The following is an 18057-nucleotide window of genomic DNA, read 5'->3' on the forward strand; positions in this document are numbered from 1 at the left end:
CTTACATATATGTAAAATGCAACAATAGAAACATTTTTGAAATCAAGGGCTGCATCAATCTCATCCATGAAGTACAGGGGAGTGGGTTTATAGTGATGAAGAGCAAACACTAAAGCCAATGAACTAAGTGTTTTCTCTCCTCCTGAAAGATTGAAGATCTTCTTCCAACTTTTTTTAGGTGGTCGAACACTGAAATAATTAAGAAAGTCTCATCACTTAAATTACTTGGAAAGCTAAATTAAGACTCTGTGATTTGTTTCCTTTAATTGGCTTCTACCACCTTCCTTGGAAATACCTAACTTGCTTTTTCATTAATATAAATTCTTGGTGGGTTATTTTATAAAAATATTTTTGGAGGATGAACACATAAGAACACCTAACAAAAATTTAAGGTTTAAACAGTAGATCAGTAAGTAATTCTTACTATTCTTCCTGTTTCCCATGAATACTGGAGTGGGTAGCCTATCCCTTGTCCAGGGGAACTTGCTGACCAAAGAGTTGAATCAGGGTCTCCTCCTGCGTTGCAGGTGGATTCTTTACCAGCTGAGCTACACAGGAAGCCTGTAGGCAAACCAGTATTTATCAAATAAAATATGCTGTAGACTTAACTGTCACATCCCACCCCTAAAGAATACTAAGTTTGGAGAATATGTACAGAGATGTTAACAGAATAATCCAAAACTTGGTATATGGCATCATTACAAACCTGAATGTGATTCCTTCAGAGAAAGGATCCATGCTGTCTACAAGGTCCAGCTCAGCATCACCTCCCAAAGTAAGCATTTGGTAATTTTCCTTTAATTTATTTGTTATTATGTAAAAACCTGCCATGAATTCATTAAGTCTTTGTTTTCGAAGATCTTCATATGCCTGTCTAAAATTATCTCTTTCATTAGTAATTTTGTCCAATTCTGCTACCCGTTGTAAATATAATTCTTCCTACGAAAAGAATATGAGAAAAACGTTATACATTTGACATGAGAATTAAAACTGCTAATTATATAAAATAAAGGCTTAACAATTTAGGCTAAGGACTAAAGAGACTTTCTGACCATTACACGAGTTGTTTACTTGTACCTTCTTTTTATAATCTGCAATGGCGCCAAGATTTGGTTTCATTTCATGACACTGGGCTTCCAAAACTGCAATTTGATTTGTTATAGAATCTGGGTTCTTGATTGCTTCAAGCTCTTCTGGGCTTAGAACTGGAATCTTTTCAACATGATTATCTTCTATGGGATGCAGTGATATTTTTGAAATCTATAAAGTTAGATGAATATTAGAAAACGCAGTGTTACTTACAATTCACTGTTTAAAAAAAACACCTCCCAGGGACTTCACTGGTGGTCCAGCGGTTAAGAGGCTGCCTTGCACTGGTTGGGAAATTAGGATTCCACATGCTACAGAGCAACTAAGCTCAGGTGCTACAGCCAGAGAGTTCGTGCACTGTGATAAAAGATCCTGCATGTAGCAACTAAGACCTGACAGCCAAATACATTAAAAACCAAAAAACTCACAAATTTAAGACAAATTACCTATCAGAATGACATATAAGCACAAGTGGTGACTCATTTGTGTATCAACTATTTTTCAAAGGACTTAAAAAACAAATAGTCGTAGTGCTCAAGTGTTCATGTTCAATCTCTACATCAGTCCTGGGATGAAAATGTTGATTAATTCTAACCATTACCCTTATTTTTCTGTATATAATAATTCCTAAATACTGTTCATTTTGCCCCCTATAAACCTGAGAAGTGATTATATAACCTGAAATTAAGAATTACAACATACTTCAAAAACACAAACCCCAACTTTTTTCATAAAGGGTATTTTAAATTTACACTTAACTAACAATTCTCACCTCTCTTTGCCAATATTTTATTTTAGAATTATGTTCACCTATGTGACCATCTATTTGTTCAAGTTTCAACTTAATACTAAGTGCATCTTTTTGGAGAGCATGTTCATTTTCCTGAATTACTTTTAGTTCTTGAAGTAGGTTTCGATGTTCTTTCTGGATTTCTGGTAAGGATGCCTAAGAAAACAAAAAGAGCTGCTATAGGTATGATGATCTCAGAACAGCGATTTTCACATTACAAAGATGAAGTTAGCACTCTCACCTCATGCCTCTTTCACTTTATAGAAAATGTTTTTATTTACAGAAAAGTTTAGTCATTTTGTATTACACAGATGAAGTTAATATAGTTAGAAGTATAACCTACTGAATGCTTACTACACAAGCTACTGATGTCATCCACAATTCTCTGCTGCTTCAAATAGTGCCCTCTCCCCTCGCCACATCTTACCTCCGCATCATTTGTATTCTTTACAACCTCTGCTGCTTTGTCTTCAAGACTTTTTAGCTCTGTTGTTAAGTCATCTACTTCTTTCTCAGTATCTTTTATTTCTTTCTCTGTACGTAAGACATTGTCTTGTGCTTTTTTAAGATTTCTAAACAAGCAAAAATCTTATATTAAGAACTTTTCATGACATTAATGTGACATTGTTTTCTATCAGATTTAAAAACTTGTTTTACTAAAAATCTTTCAATTGGTTTTTATGTTTATACACACACTTGTGGGATGTTGTATATTTTATTAAATTCTCAGTATAAATTAATGAAACTTCCTTATATAAAATTTTAGTTTCATTCAATCTTAAGACTATGAAGCAAAATTGTCCATTGTATTATTATAGTCTTGTCATTTTCCTATCAGATTGGAGGGTCTTAAATCTTTAATTCTTTAAACTATACCTTCAAGTAAATTACTTCCTGGTCCAAGTCAGGGAAAATAAGTGTTTTGGGCAGAGTGAGGGGAGGAAATGGGACAAAGGACAATGGGGATGACAATGACACACACAATTATTTTTTCCCTGTGACTGATAACTGTGTTTAGGTAAAACGCTGCTTATTAATTAGCACCTTTGAACAAAGGACACTGCAATAACCAAATAACCAGATAATCACTATGCAACCAGTTTATAATTTTAAGACAAACAGCTGTTTACATTTCAACATTTTATATACACTTTGCTTTATGACAGAATACTTTAATACTCTAAAATTTAAAACAAGACCTGTATTATGAATGTATTAAAAACTTTTTGGGACAATGGAATAATTAAAATTTTCAGTTACTAAAACAATTATGCTAATTCTCATCCTTGTTATCCTCCTAAGACCTAGATCTATTTAAATGAATTGCCATCTATTCCCGTAAACCAGAGAAATGAAACTCTAACTTCTATGTCCTCACAACTGGGGAGTTACATAACCACATTTTGTTAAACCATACCTGTTTTATCAGTTTTTAAAAACTAATCATTTGATAATTTATTATTGGCATCCACCTATTAAAATCCTACTAGGTAACAATGTCAGATCTTAATAAGTAACAGGAAACATTTATTAGACATTAAATTTAAATATTAATCCCCTTTTCAGTGTGATGTAGGGAAGAGGAAGGCAGGGTAGTATGCAAACTCTACCTGTCAGCAGTCTTGATTGCCACTTGTGCTTTAGTAATAGCAGAAGCACATTCATCTAATTGCTTATTTATTTTATCAAGTTTGTCTTGTTGGGCCTTGAGTTTATGGTTATTGATTTCTACGATGATATTGTGTAACCTTTTAACCTCAGCTTCCACTTTACCAGCTCTCTCAGCCACACTGTTATACTCTGGGGGATAAAAAAAAGTAAAATTAATTTGTGTTTCTACACTAATAAGCATCATTTGTTAGATGCATTCAATAAATCTCTCCAGTCAATACAACTTAACCTGATACATGCAAAAGAAACTTTAAACATTAGAGGAAAAGGGCCTCAAAAAAAAAGCAAAACCCCAAACACAAAACCAAAATGTCCTTTATCAAAACAAATGGTGTTACAACAACATATAAATTCTCTGGCTCAGCTGTGAACGTAACCCATATTTCTTAATGGCTTCACACTGTGAAGCTCTTTTCAGAAGTTTATAGGGTACTTTGACTATTTGTTTCATAATGGTCTTCTACCCTTAGACTCTGTATTCAACTACAGACTGGGGGTGAAGAAGAAGTAGTTATTTAATTCTGCTAACCTCGAATTCTCTTCCCTGTAACAAAGTGGGGGAGATAGAATAAAGGGGTACTTTTCTCTGTGGCACAGAAGGCTCTTAAGTTACACTTCCTAGATTCCCTTGTACCTACTGTTCAGACATAAATTTAAGTTCATTCAATCAAGAAAAAATCATATAATTTGGATGGCAAAAGTGATGAACTGAGCATGTTTCTGCTGGAAGTCATGGAAAAGTTTTCTTGGTGGTAGTAGAGGCTCTGATGTCCTGTCAAAAGTTTTGTGAAAACTGACAGGCAATGGCATTAACTTGACGGGGTGGATTACGATAGGTACAATGTGCTTCTGTTGTTGGCAGTTATAGTGTCATCTTCCTAATGTGATACATGGCTTTTCAACTGTAGAAAAGGCAGTATGGTTTCTTTCATGGTTCTTCAGAGTTGCTCTGGAAATTATTCTTAGCATTTAGCCTAGAATTTAAGTTATCACAATGATCCTATAAACAATCTTTTTCTCTCTTAAATACATAGTCCCACACCAAAAATCATATTTATACTAGCCAGAGTGGATTCTGTTCTCCATATCTGAACCCTAATCATTATATGATGTAGGAAAGATGGAAGGTGGCAAAAAGGTAAGGGGTTCAAGCTATTGATACCTATGTCTAGAAAGGAAGCAGAAACAGTGCCAACTTATGTAAAGAAACTCCATAAAGCTTCTGTGGGAGGTATGTAACATTTAGGATAGGAGAAAGCAGGTAGGATTTGCTGAGAGGAAAAGAAAAGACTTAACTGTTGTTTCCTCTTGACTGTCTATTCTTCTAAGAGGGAATTTCAATATTCTCCAAATTTTACAACCATCTTTTTGTTTCACATTTATCAGAGAATTCTTAGTCTGATTTTAAAAGCCCATCTATTGAGTTTAATTACAGTGTCTATTTTTTGTATTTCTGAGATCATCACTTGATTTAAAAAAAAAAAAAAAAAAAAAAGGCAAAACAAAACCCTGCCCCCCTTTTAGTCTTCTAACTCTCCCCTCTCCCTTAAGGATACTAAGACACTATTATTTATCGAAGGAATTGTATTGCTCACAGTGGCGAGTCTGTGTGCTTAGCTCCCTTGTGAGGTAGAGTACCAGCTGCTGTGGGGTCATGGCATCATGACTTATACTGGGATGGGCCAAGTATGCAACTGGAAAGGGTTCCACTCTTCAGAACATCATTTTCCTTATTTTCAAGTACCTAACATACATTAAATTCCCCCATTTATAGTAGCATGTCTGTTAGAAATAGGGGAAAATGGACATCATGTAATTTATAATTTCAACATCACTATTTCATATCACCTTGCTCCTTTTATTGTCCACATATTTGCCAGGTTTTTAAAAATCTAAATTAATGTAAAATGAAACATTTAATCTTAAAGATATGCCTGAATAAATGGGCTTCCATATCAGACATTGAGAGTCTACTAATAATAACCAGTACTTCCACAAGAGGAGATAGATATATATATATATATATATATAGGGTTCCTAATAAAGTCAAGCAGTCTTTTTCAAATAAAATACAAATTCTTATAGTCTCTCAATGAGAGTGTTGTTATAAATGAAAAAGATTTATTTTTTATTTGACCACTAGGTTCCATCAAAGGCAGTAACAAATACTGTAGGTACCCTGGGGAAGGAGGACTAGGGTGAAGTCTGTCTGCAAGAACAAAATACAAATCCAAAATAAATGCAAGAAAAAAAAAAGGTCCTGTCAGGTTATGTCACTCTCCAGTGGCTTTTAATTTCCCCTGGAGACATGGCCTATGAGGCTCTACATTATCTGGATTCTTCTATCAGTTAAGTCTAGGGATTCTGGTTTCCTTGCTAGAAACTTCTGACAGACTACTTCCTGCCCTAGGGCCTCTACTTTCTCCTCTACATTCTTCCTGGAATGCTCTTCTCTCACATTTGCACTCATACTTCCTTTGGGTCTCTGCTCAAATCTCTACCACTAGCCTAACCACTGTGTCTATCTGAATCCCCATCCCGTTCCATTTCCCTGGTTTTACTTTTATCACCTAGCACCACCTGTTACAGTATGTGATGCATTTGTTTAGTTTCCTTATCTCTTAAGGGTGAATTCCTTGAAAAGAGGGACTTTATTTTGTTCATTGCTTGATCAATAGTACTAAAACAAAACTTGGTCAGTAGCAGATACTTTTTGAGTGAATACCTCAATATTAAAAATATAAATAAATATGACTACAAAAAATAAAAAATACACGTATATATTAATATGCAATGTGCACAGTGGACATCTGTCTGCTTACAATCTTTTCACTTCTTTTTCTTTTGGAAGAAAACTCCCTCATTTTTTAAACATGTGGATAATTGCTCCAATTCCAGTCCATCTAATACTTATGGATAAACAATCAGTATTTGTCTTCCTTTGCTCACGAACCAGACTATAAAAAAGGTCTTTCTTGATGTGACGAAGGCTGTTTCCTGGGGTCACTGAAATACTGTGAAACTCACCGTTACCACCTCCTGCCATAAGATGCTTACCTATGTACATTTAACGGAAGCCAACATGGAAGTGGGCTTCCCTGGTGGCTCAGATGGTAAAGAATCTGCCTACAATGTGGGAGACCTCAGCTTGATTTCTGGGTCAGGAAGATCCCCCAGAGAAGGAACTGGCAACCCACTCCAACCAGTATTCCTGCCTGGAGAATCCCACGGGCAGAGGAGCCTGGCGGGCCATGGGGTCACAAAGAGTTGGACACGACTGAGTGACTACATGACCTGAACATGGAAATAGAAGCGGGCTGCTCAAGTACATGACCAGAGGATTTTAATGTCAAAGCCAATTCTGACTATGAGCCTGTGAACTAATTCCCTTTCTTGTTTAAAAACTTTGGTAGAACACTTACATGTTTATATATACACATGAAGAAAAAAGTTCTGAAAAGAAAAATGTATGTTCTTTAAGTTCTCATTAACAGCACAGGTGTTGTAATCAAATTGCCTTCATCCTGAATTCCTGTATCACCACCATACGTTATGTGACCTTGAGCAAATTATATAAACCATTCTGTGCCTCAGTTTTATCTGTCAAATGACATACTTAATTTATTAGTACTTACTTTACAACCTTCTGAGGATGAAATAAAAATAAAAACTGTAAAACAGTGTGGTCACTTAAATATATATAATCTATTTTTTATTCTACAAATTGTGATCTTAAACAATACAAATATTACAAACCTGTTTTTGACAGTATAGGGGAAAAAGTCTGTACTTAAACATACCTGTCTTGAAAGTATTAACATTTTCTTCAAGCAGTTTCTGCTGTTTTTTGTCAGGGACTGTAGCAAGTACATTAGCTTCAAGTTCCTTAACTTGGACATTCAAATATTCTTCTTGCTCTGATAAACGCTATAGAATGTTTTAAAATTCAAGGTCAATATTTTAACTTACAAACAATAATATTTGCTTTAAATTTTAAATTAAAAAGGTACTTAAAATCTTTAAGAAAAACACAAAAACTAACAGGAAAGGGCAGAAAACATGAACAATAAATAAAAATATTGAAAATGGCCAACAAAACACATGAAATGTATAAACTCATTATAAAGACAAGTTAAATACTATTTTTTAGTACATCTGTGTAGCAAACTTACAAAATATTGGACAGTACTTACTGTTCACTTAGAAAAATTATTTGCATATGCTACCAGTAGTAAATGAATTAGAACTTTTGGGAACAATTTGGCATTATGCGCCAAATGCTTAAAAACACTGTATACATACTGGGTGATAATTACAATTTTAGGACTAAGGAAATAATTGGATAAGCATATTAAGGTATGCCTAACAAGAATATTTAAAACATAGTGGTGTACACAGCCAACACAGAAAAACCTTTATCAAACTGTGGTACAAACTATGTCAATATAATTGCACACAAATTACATTTGCTTGAAAAGGAAATTAATTACTGAGTCAAGAAGTTACTATGAGACTACAGAAATCCATATGCAAATTTAGTATGTATATCAACATCTACCACATAAATACATACACGCAAACTAGATACTGCCACTAAAAGTTAAAGAACATACACAAAAACTGAAGGTGATAATTTTTCACGTATTTTCTAAAAACTTTCTTAGTTTTTTTTTTTTGGGTTTTGTTTTTTTAAGAGGCTGTGGGCATGCATTGCTTTTTTATAATTAAGAAAACTTTCCACTTTGTAAAGAGAATAAAATAAAGGGTCATTGTTAAGGGAAGACACATTTCTCTCCAGTCCAAATGGAAACCAGAAATAGCTGTGGCTGGAGCAACATTGTGACAGGACGTTTATCTATTAGTACTCAAGGAAACAAAAATCAACAGACCCCAGCCCAACCTCCCCTTCCCCCTTATATTTTAAAAACTATAAGCAAACAGTAAAATGCCTCTGCCAAATTGCTGTTGAATTCCAATAGTTGCAGCTTTGGTAAAAAGGTACCTGGATGCTTGCAGAAAACTTTTCTAGTGTATTCCTCATTTCTCGTTCACTATGCCTTAACCTAAGTATTGCTTCTTCCAGTTGTACTTTCTGTTCCTGAATCTGCACTGCTTTTTGAGAGTCTCTCTGCAACTGTGATTCCATTTTATTTACCTACAAGAATATTACCAGTGAGTTTACTCCAACAAGAATTATTTCAGATTAACAGCAATTTACAAAAATGATGAAAACCCAAACTTCTGATCTTAAAGACTAGAAACAGGGAGGAGACATATGTATACCTATTGCTGATTCATGTTGATGTATGGCAGAAACCAACACAACATTGTAAAGCAATTATCTTCCAATTAAAAAAAAAAAAAAAAAAACTAGAAACACACCAAACAACCCAGTTCCAATTCTAAAACCAATGCTTAGGAGATGGTCAACTAATTTCTGCATCATAGGTTCAGGTGAAAAGACAATCTTAAGTGTTGTATAATCAATTATAGTTACAGTGAAGGTATACTATGCAAATATTTAAGAGGAAGAATATAAACTACTTCAGAATTTTCAGGAAAAAGTAGTATAGTGTTCTGATTGTGATAATGGAACATAAGTTTTTCTGGGCGTTTTGACATTCTATTTTACTTCTGGAAACATAAAATATTTTGAGATAAAAATCTGGAAACATATCAGAAGTCTTTGCTATATTTACAATTTAAATCATTATTTTGAAATACAAAAGATAATTATGTAATACAGCAGTAACTGTGAAGAAACAAATGTCAAACAATAAGTTAACCGTGAAATAAATTATATGATCCAAATGTGATAACAGAAAAAGACATGTATGTTGAGTAAATACTTTTCAATTAACATACTTTTAGAACTTTAACAGGCTTCATATGAAATCCCACAGCTTACACACTAGCCATTTATAGAAAGTTCAAACTGTTAAACTGAAAATATGACTGCAGTACATTTAAAATAGTAGAATGTTCTACAGTGTATTATATATCAATAAAGCTGCTTTAACAAAAATGTCTCGACTATAATTTTGTACATGCTGACCTCTTCTTCTGAGATTTCAACAACAACTGATGAACCCATCCTTCCTTTCATTACTTTGCTTCCACCGCCAGTCATTGTACCTAGAGAACAGAAAAGTCAGACTTAAATGTATGTATCCCCTCAACAGGAGTAAATAGACTCAACGGCAAAGGAAAAAAACTATTACCTGACTGTTCTATGATTTGCCCTTGTAATGTTACCACTCTCCATCTTCTATCTTTTTGGTAAGCTACTCGTGTGGCTTGATCTAAGCTGTCAGCTACTAAGGTATCCCGTAAGGCAAAGTAAAAAGCTTGGCGAATTGCCCCATCTTTTACTTTTACTAAATCAAATAACCGAGGCGTATTCTCAGGAGTTTGAATTTTGGTCATTTTCTTTGCCCACACTGCCATCTAAAAAAAAAAGAAGAAAAAGACCTTTCTTTAGGTATCATTTATAGAATACACATGTTAAACATAAGGATATGTATACAAAGTTCTTAGTATCTACACAATATTACTTTATTGTTATTTAAGAAAAAGATATTGTAAAATTATCTCTATTCACAGATCATCTGATCTTATATATATTAAAAAATATATATAAAAAATTCTGAGGAATCCTCACATGAAAGAACTATTAAAACTAACATGAATTCAGCAAAGGTGCAGAACATAAGATCAATATGTAGAAACTATATTTCTATATACTAGCAATAAATAATCTGAAAATGAGATTAAGAAAATCCCATTTATATTAAAAAAAGATATTAAAGAACAAAATTAAAGGATTCCTGATTTTAAAGCTTACTACTAATCTACAATGATCAAGACAGTGTGATATCAATGCAAAGTCAGACATAAATAAGAGGCCAGAAATAAACTCGTACATTTATGATTGGTTGATTTTTGACAAGCATGCCAAGAAAATTCAATGGGGAAAGAATATAAAAGGTGTCCAAACAACCCAGTACTCAAAAGAGTACCTGGACCCCCCACTTTATAAAATTAACATGGATTAAAAAACTAAATGTAAAACCTAAAGCTGTAAAGCTCATAAAACACAGAAAGTAAATCACGATGCCATTAGGATTACATGGTAGCTTCTTAGATATGACACCCAGAACACAAGCAACCAAAAGTAAATAAACTAGACTGCTATCTAAAATTTGTGCTTCAGAGGATGTATCACAAGAACATGAAAAGATGGCTCACAAAATGGGAGAAAACATTTGCAAATTATGTATAAGAGACTTATATCCAAAATATATAAAGAACTCTTACAACAGCAAGACAAACCAATTAACGAATAAGCAAAGAATCTGAACAGAAAATAAAGAAATAGCCAATAAATAAGCACATGAAAAGCTGGTATACAAAAACCCGTGTACATGAACGTTCATGGCAGTATTAACCATAAACAGCCTAAACATGGAAACAACACAAATGTCCACCAATTGATGAATGGATAAACAAAATGTGCTATAGAATATAATGGAGAAGGGAAGAGCATTTGGCAATAAAAAGGACTGAAGTGCTGATGATGCAACATGAACCTTTTTTTAAAAAAGAGCAGACAGGGAACTGGCTCTTAGTTCCTATAAAAGGGATCAAATCTCTGCCACCTGCAATGGAAGCACAGAGTCTTAACTGCTGAACCACCAGCAAAGTTCCATCATGGATGAACTTTGAACACTAAGTTAAAGAAGCCATAAACAAAAGGCTATATAATATGTTATTTCATTTATATACAATGTCCAGAATACATAAATCCAGACAAAAAGTCAATTAAAGGTTGTGGGGGTGGGGTGGGTGGGAGAACAAGGGTTATTGATTGTTCATGTGTATGGGGTTCCTTTCTTGGGGTAATGAATATTCTAGAATTAGATCGTGGTCATGGTTGAACAATCAATTTAGTACATTCTGTGAATGTACTAAAATCCATTGAACTATATATTTTAAAATAATTAATTTTATGATTATGAATTATATCTAAGTGTTTTTCTATTTTCAAAAAAAGTAGTTATTGAAGATGGAAGTTAACAATGCAAACTACCAGTCACTCCAACATAGGAATGCATATTACTTTAGGGGAAGCAGTACAAGTTTCTTTTTTTTTCACAACGATGTAACCCCTAGAGCCTAATATAATCCTCAAAATCTATTAGGTGGTTCACTGAAGTAACTATGAAGAAAAAGCTAGGATTCAAAATCAATCAACACCTGGCACTTAAAAACTAAAATACAGGTAGATTATAAATACCCACCTTATCCAAACCTATGAAGGTTGCAACTCCAATATTTTGTCTTTTAAGGAAGTTTACACATTCTTGGGCTGTATCAATAGAATCAACAACAATGTAGTCTAATGCATGACAACAAGATGAAATAGCAACATCGTATTTTTCATCAATTGTTCCTAAGTCCCCCTAATAAATAAGAGGAAGGAAAAAAAAATCAATGCACAATCAGCAGGGAATTAGGCACAGGATCATTTCATTACTATTTCATATAGATTTTTCAAGTTTCATTTATTTATTTATTTATTTTTTAAATTTTATTTTTAAACTTTACATAATTGTATTAGTTTTGCCAAATATCAAAATGAATCCACCACAGGTATACATGCGTTCCCCATCCTGAACCCTCCTCCCTCCCCATACCATCCCTCTGGGTCATCCCAGTGCACTAGCCCCAAGCATCCAGTATCGTGCATCAAACCTGGACTGGCGACTCGTTTCATATATGATATTATACATATTTCAATGCCATTCTCCCAAATCATCTCACCCTCTCCCTCTCCCACAGAGTCCAAAAGACTGTTCTATACATCAGTGTCTCTTTTGCTGTCTTGCATACAGGGTTATTGTTACCATCTTTCTAAATTCCATATATATGCATTAGTATACTGTATTGGTGTTTTTCTTTCTGGCTTCATCCTGTTTCATCCACCTCATTAGAACTGATTCAAATGTATTCTTTTTAATGGCTGAGTAATACCCCATTGTGTATATGTACCACAGCTTTCTTATCCATTCATCTGCTGATGGACATCTAGGTTGCTTCCATGTCCTGGCTATTATAAACAGTGCTGCGATGAACATTGGGGTACACGTGTCTCTTTCCCTTCTGGTTTCCTCAGTGCGTATGCCCAGCAGTGGGATTGCTGGATCATAAGGCAGTTCTATTTCCAGTTTTTTAAGGAATCTCCACACTGTTCTCCATAGTGGCTGTACTAGTTTGCATTCCCACCAAAAGTGTAAGAGGGTTCCCTTTTCTCCACACCCTCTCCAGCATTTATTATTTGTAGACTTTTGGATCGCAGCCATTCTGACTGCTGTGAAATGGTACCTCATAGTCAAGTTTCATTTAATTGAAGAACTAAACCTACATAGTTTACAAAAGTACAAAAATGGAACACAATGAAAAATTTAAGTGTCCCTCACATTCTATCTTTCTCTTCTGCAGAGGCAATCACTACTAGAGCTTTTATCGATCTTTAAAAAAAAAAACTTATGGATATACAGAGTCTGAAATTTTAATGAGCACAAAATGAACAGAACTGTTTTCACTGCATGTAAGTGAAAATGTATAATGTGAAGATTGGAAACCTAAATTATAAGCAAAATAACTTACAGAATAATACAACTTTGAATTATTGAAAACCATCTAAGTAAATCGTTTGTCTATTAATAACTTACCTATCAAGTAACATTAAGCAACTAGTTTCATTTTTCCTTGAGCAAAGGAATATGATCAAATTGTGTATCTTCAAAAAACTAAGGTGGAAGTCCTTGATATGCAGACATGGAAGCAACTATGCTGGGTAATTTTCATCTGCCCTTCTGAGTCACCCTCTTCTGCTTCCTTCTCTGGAAGACTGATTCAGGGAGTGCATTAATTGGTTCTTCTGGCTTTCCAGCTTAAGACAAAGTGAGGCACCAGCCAGAAATGGTAGAATAGATGAATGGGGTATCTATTTTCCTCACTTCCTTCCAGCTACCTCTAGCCATGGCCAAATTCCCTTCCTTCTTCAGGTTCAGGAGCTTAGGCTTCAGGCACCCATTATCCCTAGCCTTGGGTTTTGACATCATCCTTTGTGATTTTCCTAAACTCTAGTTACAACCTTCAGTATGATGGTATAAAGCTCAGAATATAATTGATCAAATTCTTATTTTTTGAAAGAAAAAAGTAGTTAAGTTTATCAGTAGAATTAGATCATTTTCTTAAAGTGACTATAATTATCCCAAACTTTTTTAATGGGATTCTCTTATGGCTCAGGAGTAAAGAATCCGCCAGCAATGCTCCTTAGGAGACCTGGGTTCAATCCCTGGGTTGGGAAGATCCCCTGGAGAAGGGAAAGGCTATCACTCCAGTATTCTGGCCTGGAGAATTCCATGGACTGTATAGTCCATGGGGTCGCAGAGAGTTGGACACAACTGAGCGACTTGTACTTGCACTTGCTTAACTTTTAATGTGAAAGGATCCATACCACAAAGAATTTTACCATGCCTGAGTGTAAGAGCAAAATGCTTAAAAAACACTTAATATACAGTTATTTAAGAAAATTATAATATCTGAGAAAAATATAGTTATTTATAAATAAATTTACTTTACCAGTCGTCCATATATTCCTGGAATTCTGCCAGATTTTTTTTCTTGAATTATTGCATCAAGGACTTTTCCCCTACTTCGATTCATTGCTAAGGAACTCTTTGCTTCTTCAACTTTTTGGAAAAGATCACGAACCAAACTTTTGAAATTTATTTCTTCTTGTGTAAGTTTTTGAAGTTCTTTTTCTTTCTAAAGGTGAAAGTAAAGAAAATGAATCCCAAAAGCAGACACCCTTATTACAACATAAGAAAAGGTCAACAATAAACACCAGAACCAGAACTCTGCCATCACATTGTAACTGCTTGCTGCTTTGATTTTGAAAAATATGGATGGGTTTTCTATTTTAAAAGGGGCATAAATTATTTGGGTCAATAATAAGGTGAACGACCTCAATATAGTCCTAGGAGCAGTGCACTGATTGATAGAACGAGTAGAGCTAGGGTTGTGGAAATCCCAGTTTTGTACCATATAATTATGCTTAGTAGTAGTAGTAGTTTAGTTGCTAAGTCGTGTCTGACTCTTGCGACCTCATGGACTGTAGCCTGCCAGGCTCTTCTGTCCACAGGATTTTCCAGGCAAGAATACTGGAGTGGATTGCCATTTCCTTCTCCAGGTAATTATGCATAAATGTTTCCTAATTCTTATATTCTTACACTAATCAAAAATAGATCTCAATATAGGACTCTAGATATGGGTGACTGGGTATGGCTATGATTAGAAAGTGGTTTGCTTTCTAAATTAATAGATAATAAACTATATAATACATTTAATATGTATTACATTAGTGTTATATAGCATAATTCATTATTCTAATTAAACCAAGGAAAACAAAAGCACAGCTCTGAAACGAAGGGAAACGTGATAAGTGAACAGTACTGTTTCTATACAAAAATGTCAGGCTGCCCACAAAAGAGAAACCCTCTCACACGTACACAAAAATCCTAACTCTGTTTCTCAATCTACCTATTTAGCAATTTTTCCAACTGACATTCTCTTTCATTTCTTGGTTTTAAATTATTACCTCTATTACCAGTCATACCAGTCATACTGGTTTCAAGTAAAAGCTTAAGTTATAAACACAATTTACCCAAAAATAAACTGAATCACCAAGAAGACAGAAATCATAACTGAATATAACCTAAGTTTACATTTAAATTCTACATGGCCATGAAGTTTTCTGATGACCAATCAGTGTGCATTTACTAAAATGAAAAAGACTATTTTCAGTGTCATTTCACTTCAAAGAGCATCTTCTATTGCAATTTGCCTAATGATGCTTTGGAAATTAATGTTATGAAATTCCTTACTCAAGGAGAGAAGATTGATGAACTAAGTAAGATGTCTTGATTAGTTTAACAACTTGCAGTCCCAACAAAGAAAGAATGTCCTTAAGTTCAAAAATAGAAAAATACACTAAGACAGTTGACTTGCATATTTGTTCACACACACACATTTATTTGACTTTCCTGTATCACTGCATAAGTTGTCTACATTTACATTTAGGGAAACAAAACCTTTCTTTTGTTTAAACTATTTCCATGGGAAATAATGATGGCGATAGCAATATTATTTGCTGTTTGACACTTGAGGGGATAACACAGTTTCTTAATAGTCTCAATTTAACTTGTATCAGATAAGAGTACTGAAACATTAACACCCTTCTTTTGGGAAAGATTACACTAAACAACAGCAACAAAATCTATGTATCAGTCATACCAGATGTTGAGATTAAAAAAAAACATGTAAATATGTATGAAAATAAATAAAACTAGGGTTGATAAACAATGTTCATGTGAAACACAGAAGTAAAGATTTACCTCCTTTAGCTCATGTTCAGTTTGAGGGAGTTTTGCTTCTATATCTCCAATTGCAGCTTTCCTTTCTTTGAGAGTCTCAGAAGCTGCCATTAGAGCTTCTTTGGCTTTACCTAATTGAGACACTGCAGTATTATGACGACTGAGATAGATATCAAGTTCTGATTGAGCTACATCCATCTTTGAACGTGCTTCATTTACTGATTTGCTGAAGTCCATAAGTTCTTTCTCTCGACTCTGTTAAAATATGATAGGCCCCACTTAATCTGAAATACGTGTTTTCAAACCTAAACCAAAGTGGAAACCATGCATTTTAAATTTAACTTCATAGATTATGTAAGCACAATATATAGAAATAACTCTCATAAGTGAATGGACTAACAGTTTTTGCCCAGTTGTGAATGTTTATGGTATATAAAGTCTTTCTCCAACTGATTTAATAACAGCTTAATGAGGTAGCTGCTGCTGCTGCTAAGTCGCCTCTGTGTTGACCCCATACACGGCAGCCTGCCAGGCTCCTCCGTCCCTGGGATTCTCCAGGCAAGAATACTGGAGTGGGTTGCCATTTCCTTCTATCTCAATTTAGAGACTAAAATGACAAAAAATCATGACCACCCACATACACACCCACACCACTGTAGAATATATGTTCAAAGTACTATCCTGAATGTTTTGTATGTATTAATTCCTTAACCCAACAATCCTACGATCATCATTATGCCCATTTTGAGGAAACTGAGGTCAGAGTTTAAATAACTTGTTCAAAGTCATGCACTCACTCGTAAGTAGCAGAGCCTGTTTTTAGCTCCAAAGATACCTAGATATAGTCCTGGCTTTGTCACTAACCTAGGATGCCAAGGCACATGGGATTACTTGATATACATGAGATGAGCAAACGTGAAAAACTCATCTTATTCTATTAGGAAAGTGACTGTATGATACTTAGCCACTTTATCCCATAGGCATCTTACTTACAAACTCTTATAGATGATATTAGAACATGTCCATATTTCAAAACAGAATCAATTTATATTAGTCTGTCGAGAAACCCCGAAACACTTCACTGAGGTATAATTTACAAAGATCTTATATTTAACTGACTTAAGCAACCAAGAATTAACACAAGAGCCATAGCTTTAAAACTATTACACAAGAGCTACAAAAGTAAAGAAGGGAAATGTCAACCTATGGTTAGTGTGGTCCCAAGCATATACAGGTAGTAACCAATTAAATTACCAAGAAAATAATTTAAGAGAAAAATGTGATGATTAAATCAACATTAACAGAGAATAGCACATAAAGCAAAGTATCTGATATGCATTTTCTTCTACCACTTTAAGTTCTCATTCTCAGTTAACATCTTTTTAAAATGAGAAAGCAGAAAACAAAAAAAGGATAGTCTAGGTTGACTATTTTTGGGGATGTTAGATAAAAGCCCAAACTTTTCATTCTAACAGTTCATTTTTTACTATTACTATAAAAACAATCTTTAGGATAGGAGGAAAAAAAGCCATCAAAATAAACACCAACTGATAAAGAAATCTTACTTCTTTTTCTTTTTGAAGGTCTTGTGTTTCCTGTTTAAGGCTATCCATAACTTCCTTTAATTTTTCTTCTTCTTTTTCTTTTTCTTTCTCAAGGGCATTGTTTTTAGTTGTTGTCTCCCTTATGATATTCTCACTCTTGGTAGGTATACTTTTAAATTCTTCAACCTAAGATTATAAAACAAATTAAAAAGTTACTAGGAGCATGTACCTTTAGGCTATCCAATACCATTAATATTTGACTTATTTAAAAGCATTTCTCAAGATCTTCTAGATCTTTGCAGTTTTCATTTTAATTAGGTTTGAACCAGCTAGCTTTAGCAAGTATACTTCCTTAACCATATGCTGCAATTTCTATATTCTCAGTCTAATTCATAGAATTAAGATAATTCTATGAATTTTTGATTCCTTACAAAAGACAATTCTCCTTGGCTGGGCATTATATCTTTCTTCCTTCTGCTCTAACTTTATGCTGTGATTAACCTCCTTCACCTACAACATG

At 34.2% G+C, this 18057-nt stretch overlaps 1 protein-coding gene across 3 annotated transcripts in view; it reads right to left on the reverse strand.

The window, feature by feature from the left end:
- SMC4 (structural maintenance of chromosomes 4) overlaps positions 1–18057 on the reverse strand; it is a 34813-nt gene that overhangs the window by 2134 nt on the left and 14622 nt on the right. For 2 of the 3 annotated variants that reach the window (XM_010839845.1, XM_010839843.1), the window contains exons 11-24: positions 17559–17723; positions 16015–16248; positions 14201–14386; positions 11851–12012; positions 9772–9997; positions 9606–9685; positions 8553–8705; positions 7351–7477; positions 3490–3679; positions 2307–2451; positions 1862–2035; positions 1078–1260; positions 707–939; positions 6–189 (exon numbers count right to left, since the gene is read on the reverse strand). In XM_010839845.1, the coding sequence (XP_010838147.1) occupies positions 6–189; positions 707–939; positions 1078–1260; positions 1862–2035; positions 2307–2451; positions 3490–3679; positions 7351–7477; positions 8553–8705; positions 9606–9685; positions 9772–9997; positions 11851–12012; positions 14201–14386; positions 16015–16248; positions 17559–17723 (2442 nt within the window). Of the gene's footprint in view, positions 1–5; positions 195–706; positions 940–1077; positions 1261–1861; positions 2036–2306; positions 2452–3489; positions 3680–7350; positions 7478–8552; positions 8706–9605; positions 9686–9771; positions 9998–11850; positions 12013–14200; positions 14387–16014; positions 16249–17558; positions 17724–18057 lie in introns of all 3 variants that reach the window. The other variant, XM_010839844.1, reaches the window with a different exon arrangement.

The sequence above is a fragment of the Bison bison genome, unplaced genomic scaffold, assembly GCF_000754665.1.
Source record: "Bison bison bison isolate TAMUID 2011002044 unplaced genomic scaffold, Bison_UMD1.0 scf7180017864135, whole genome shotgun sequence".
NCBI lineage: Eukaryota > Metazoa > Chordata > Mammalia > Artiodactyla > Bovidae > Bison > Bison bison.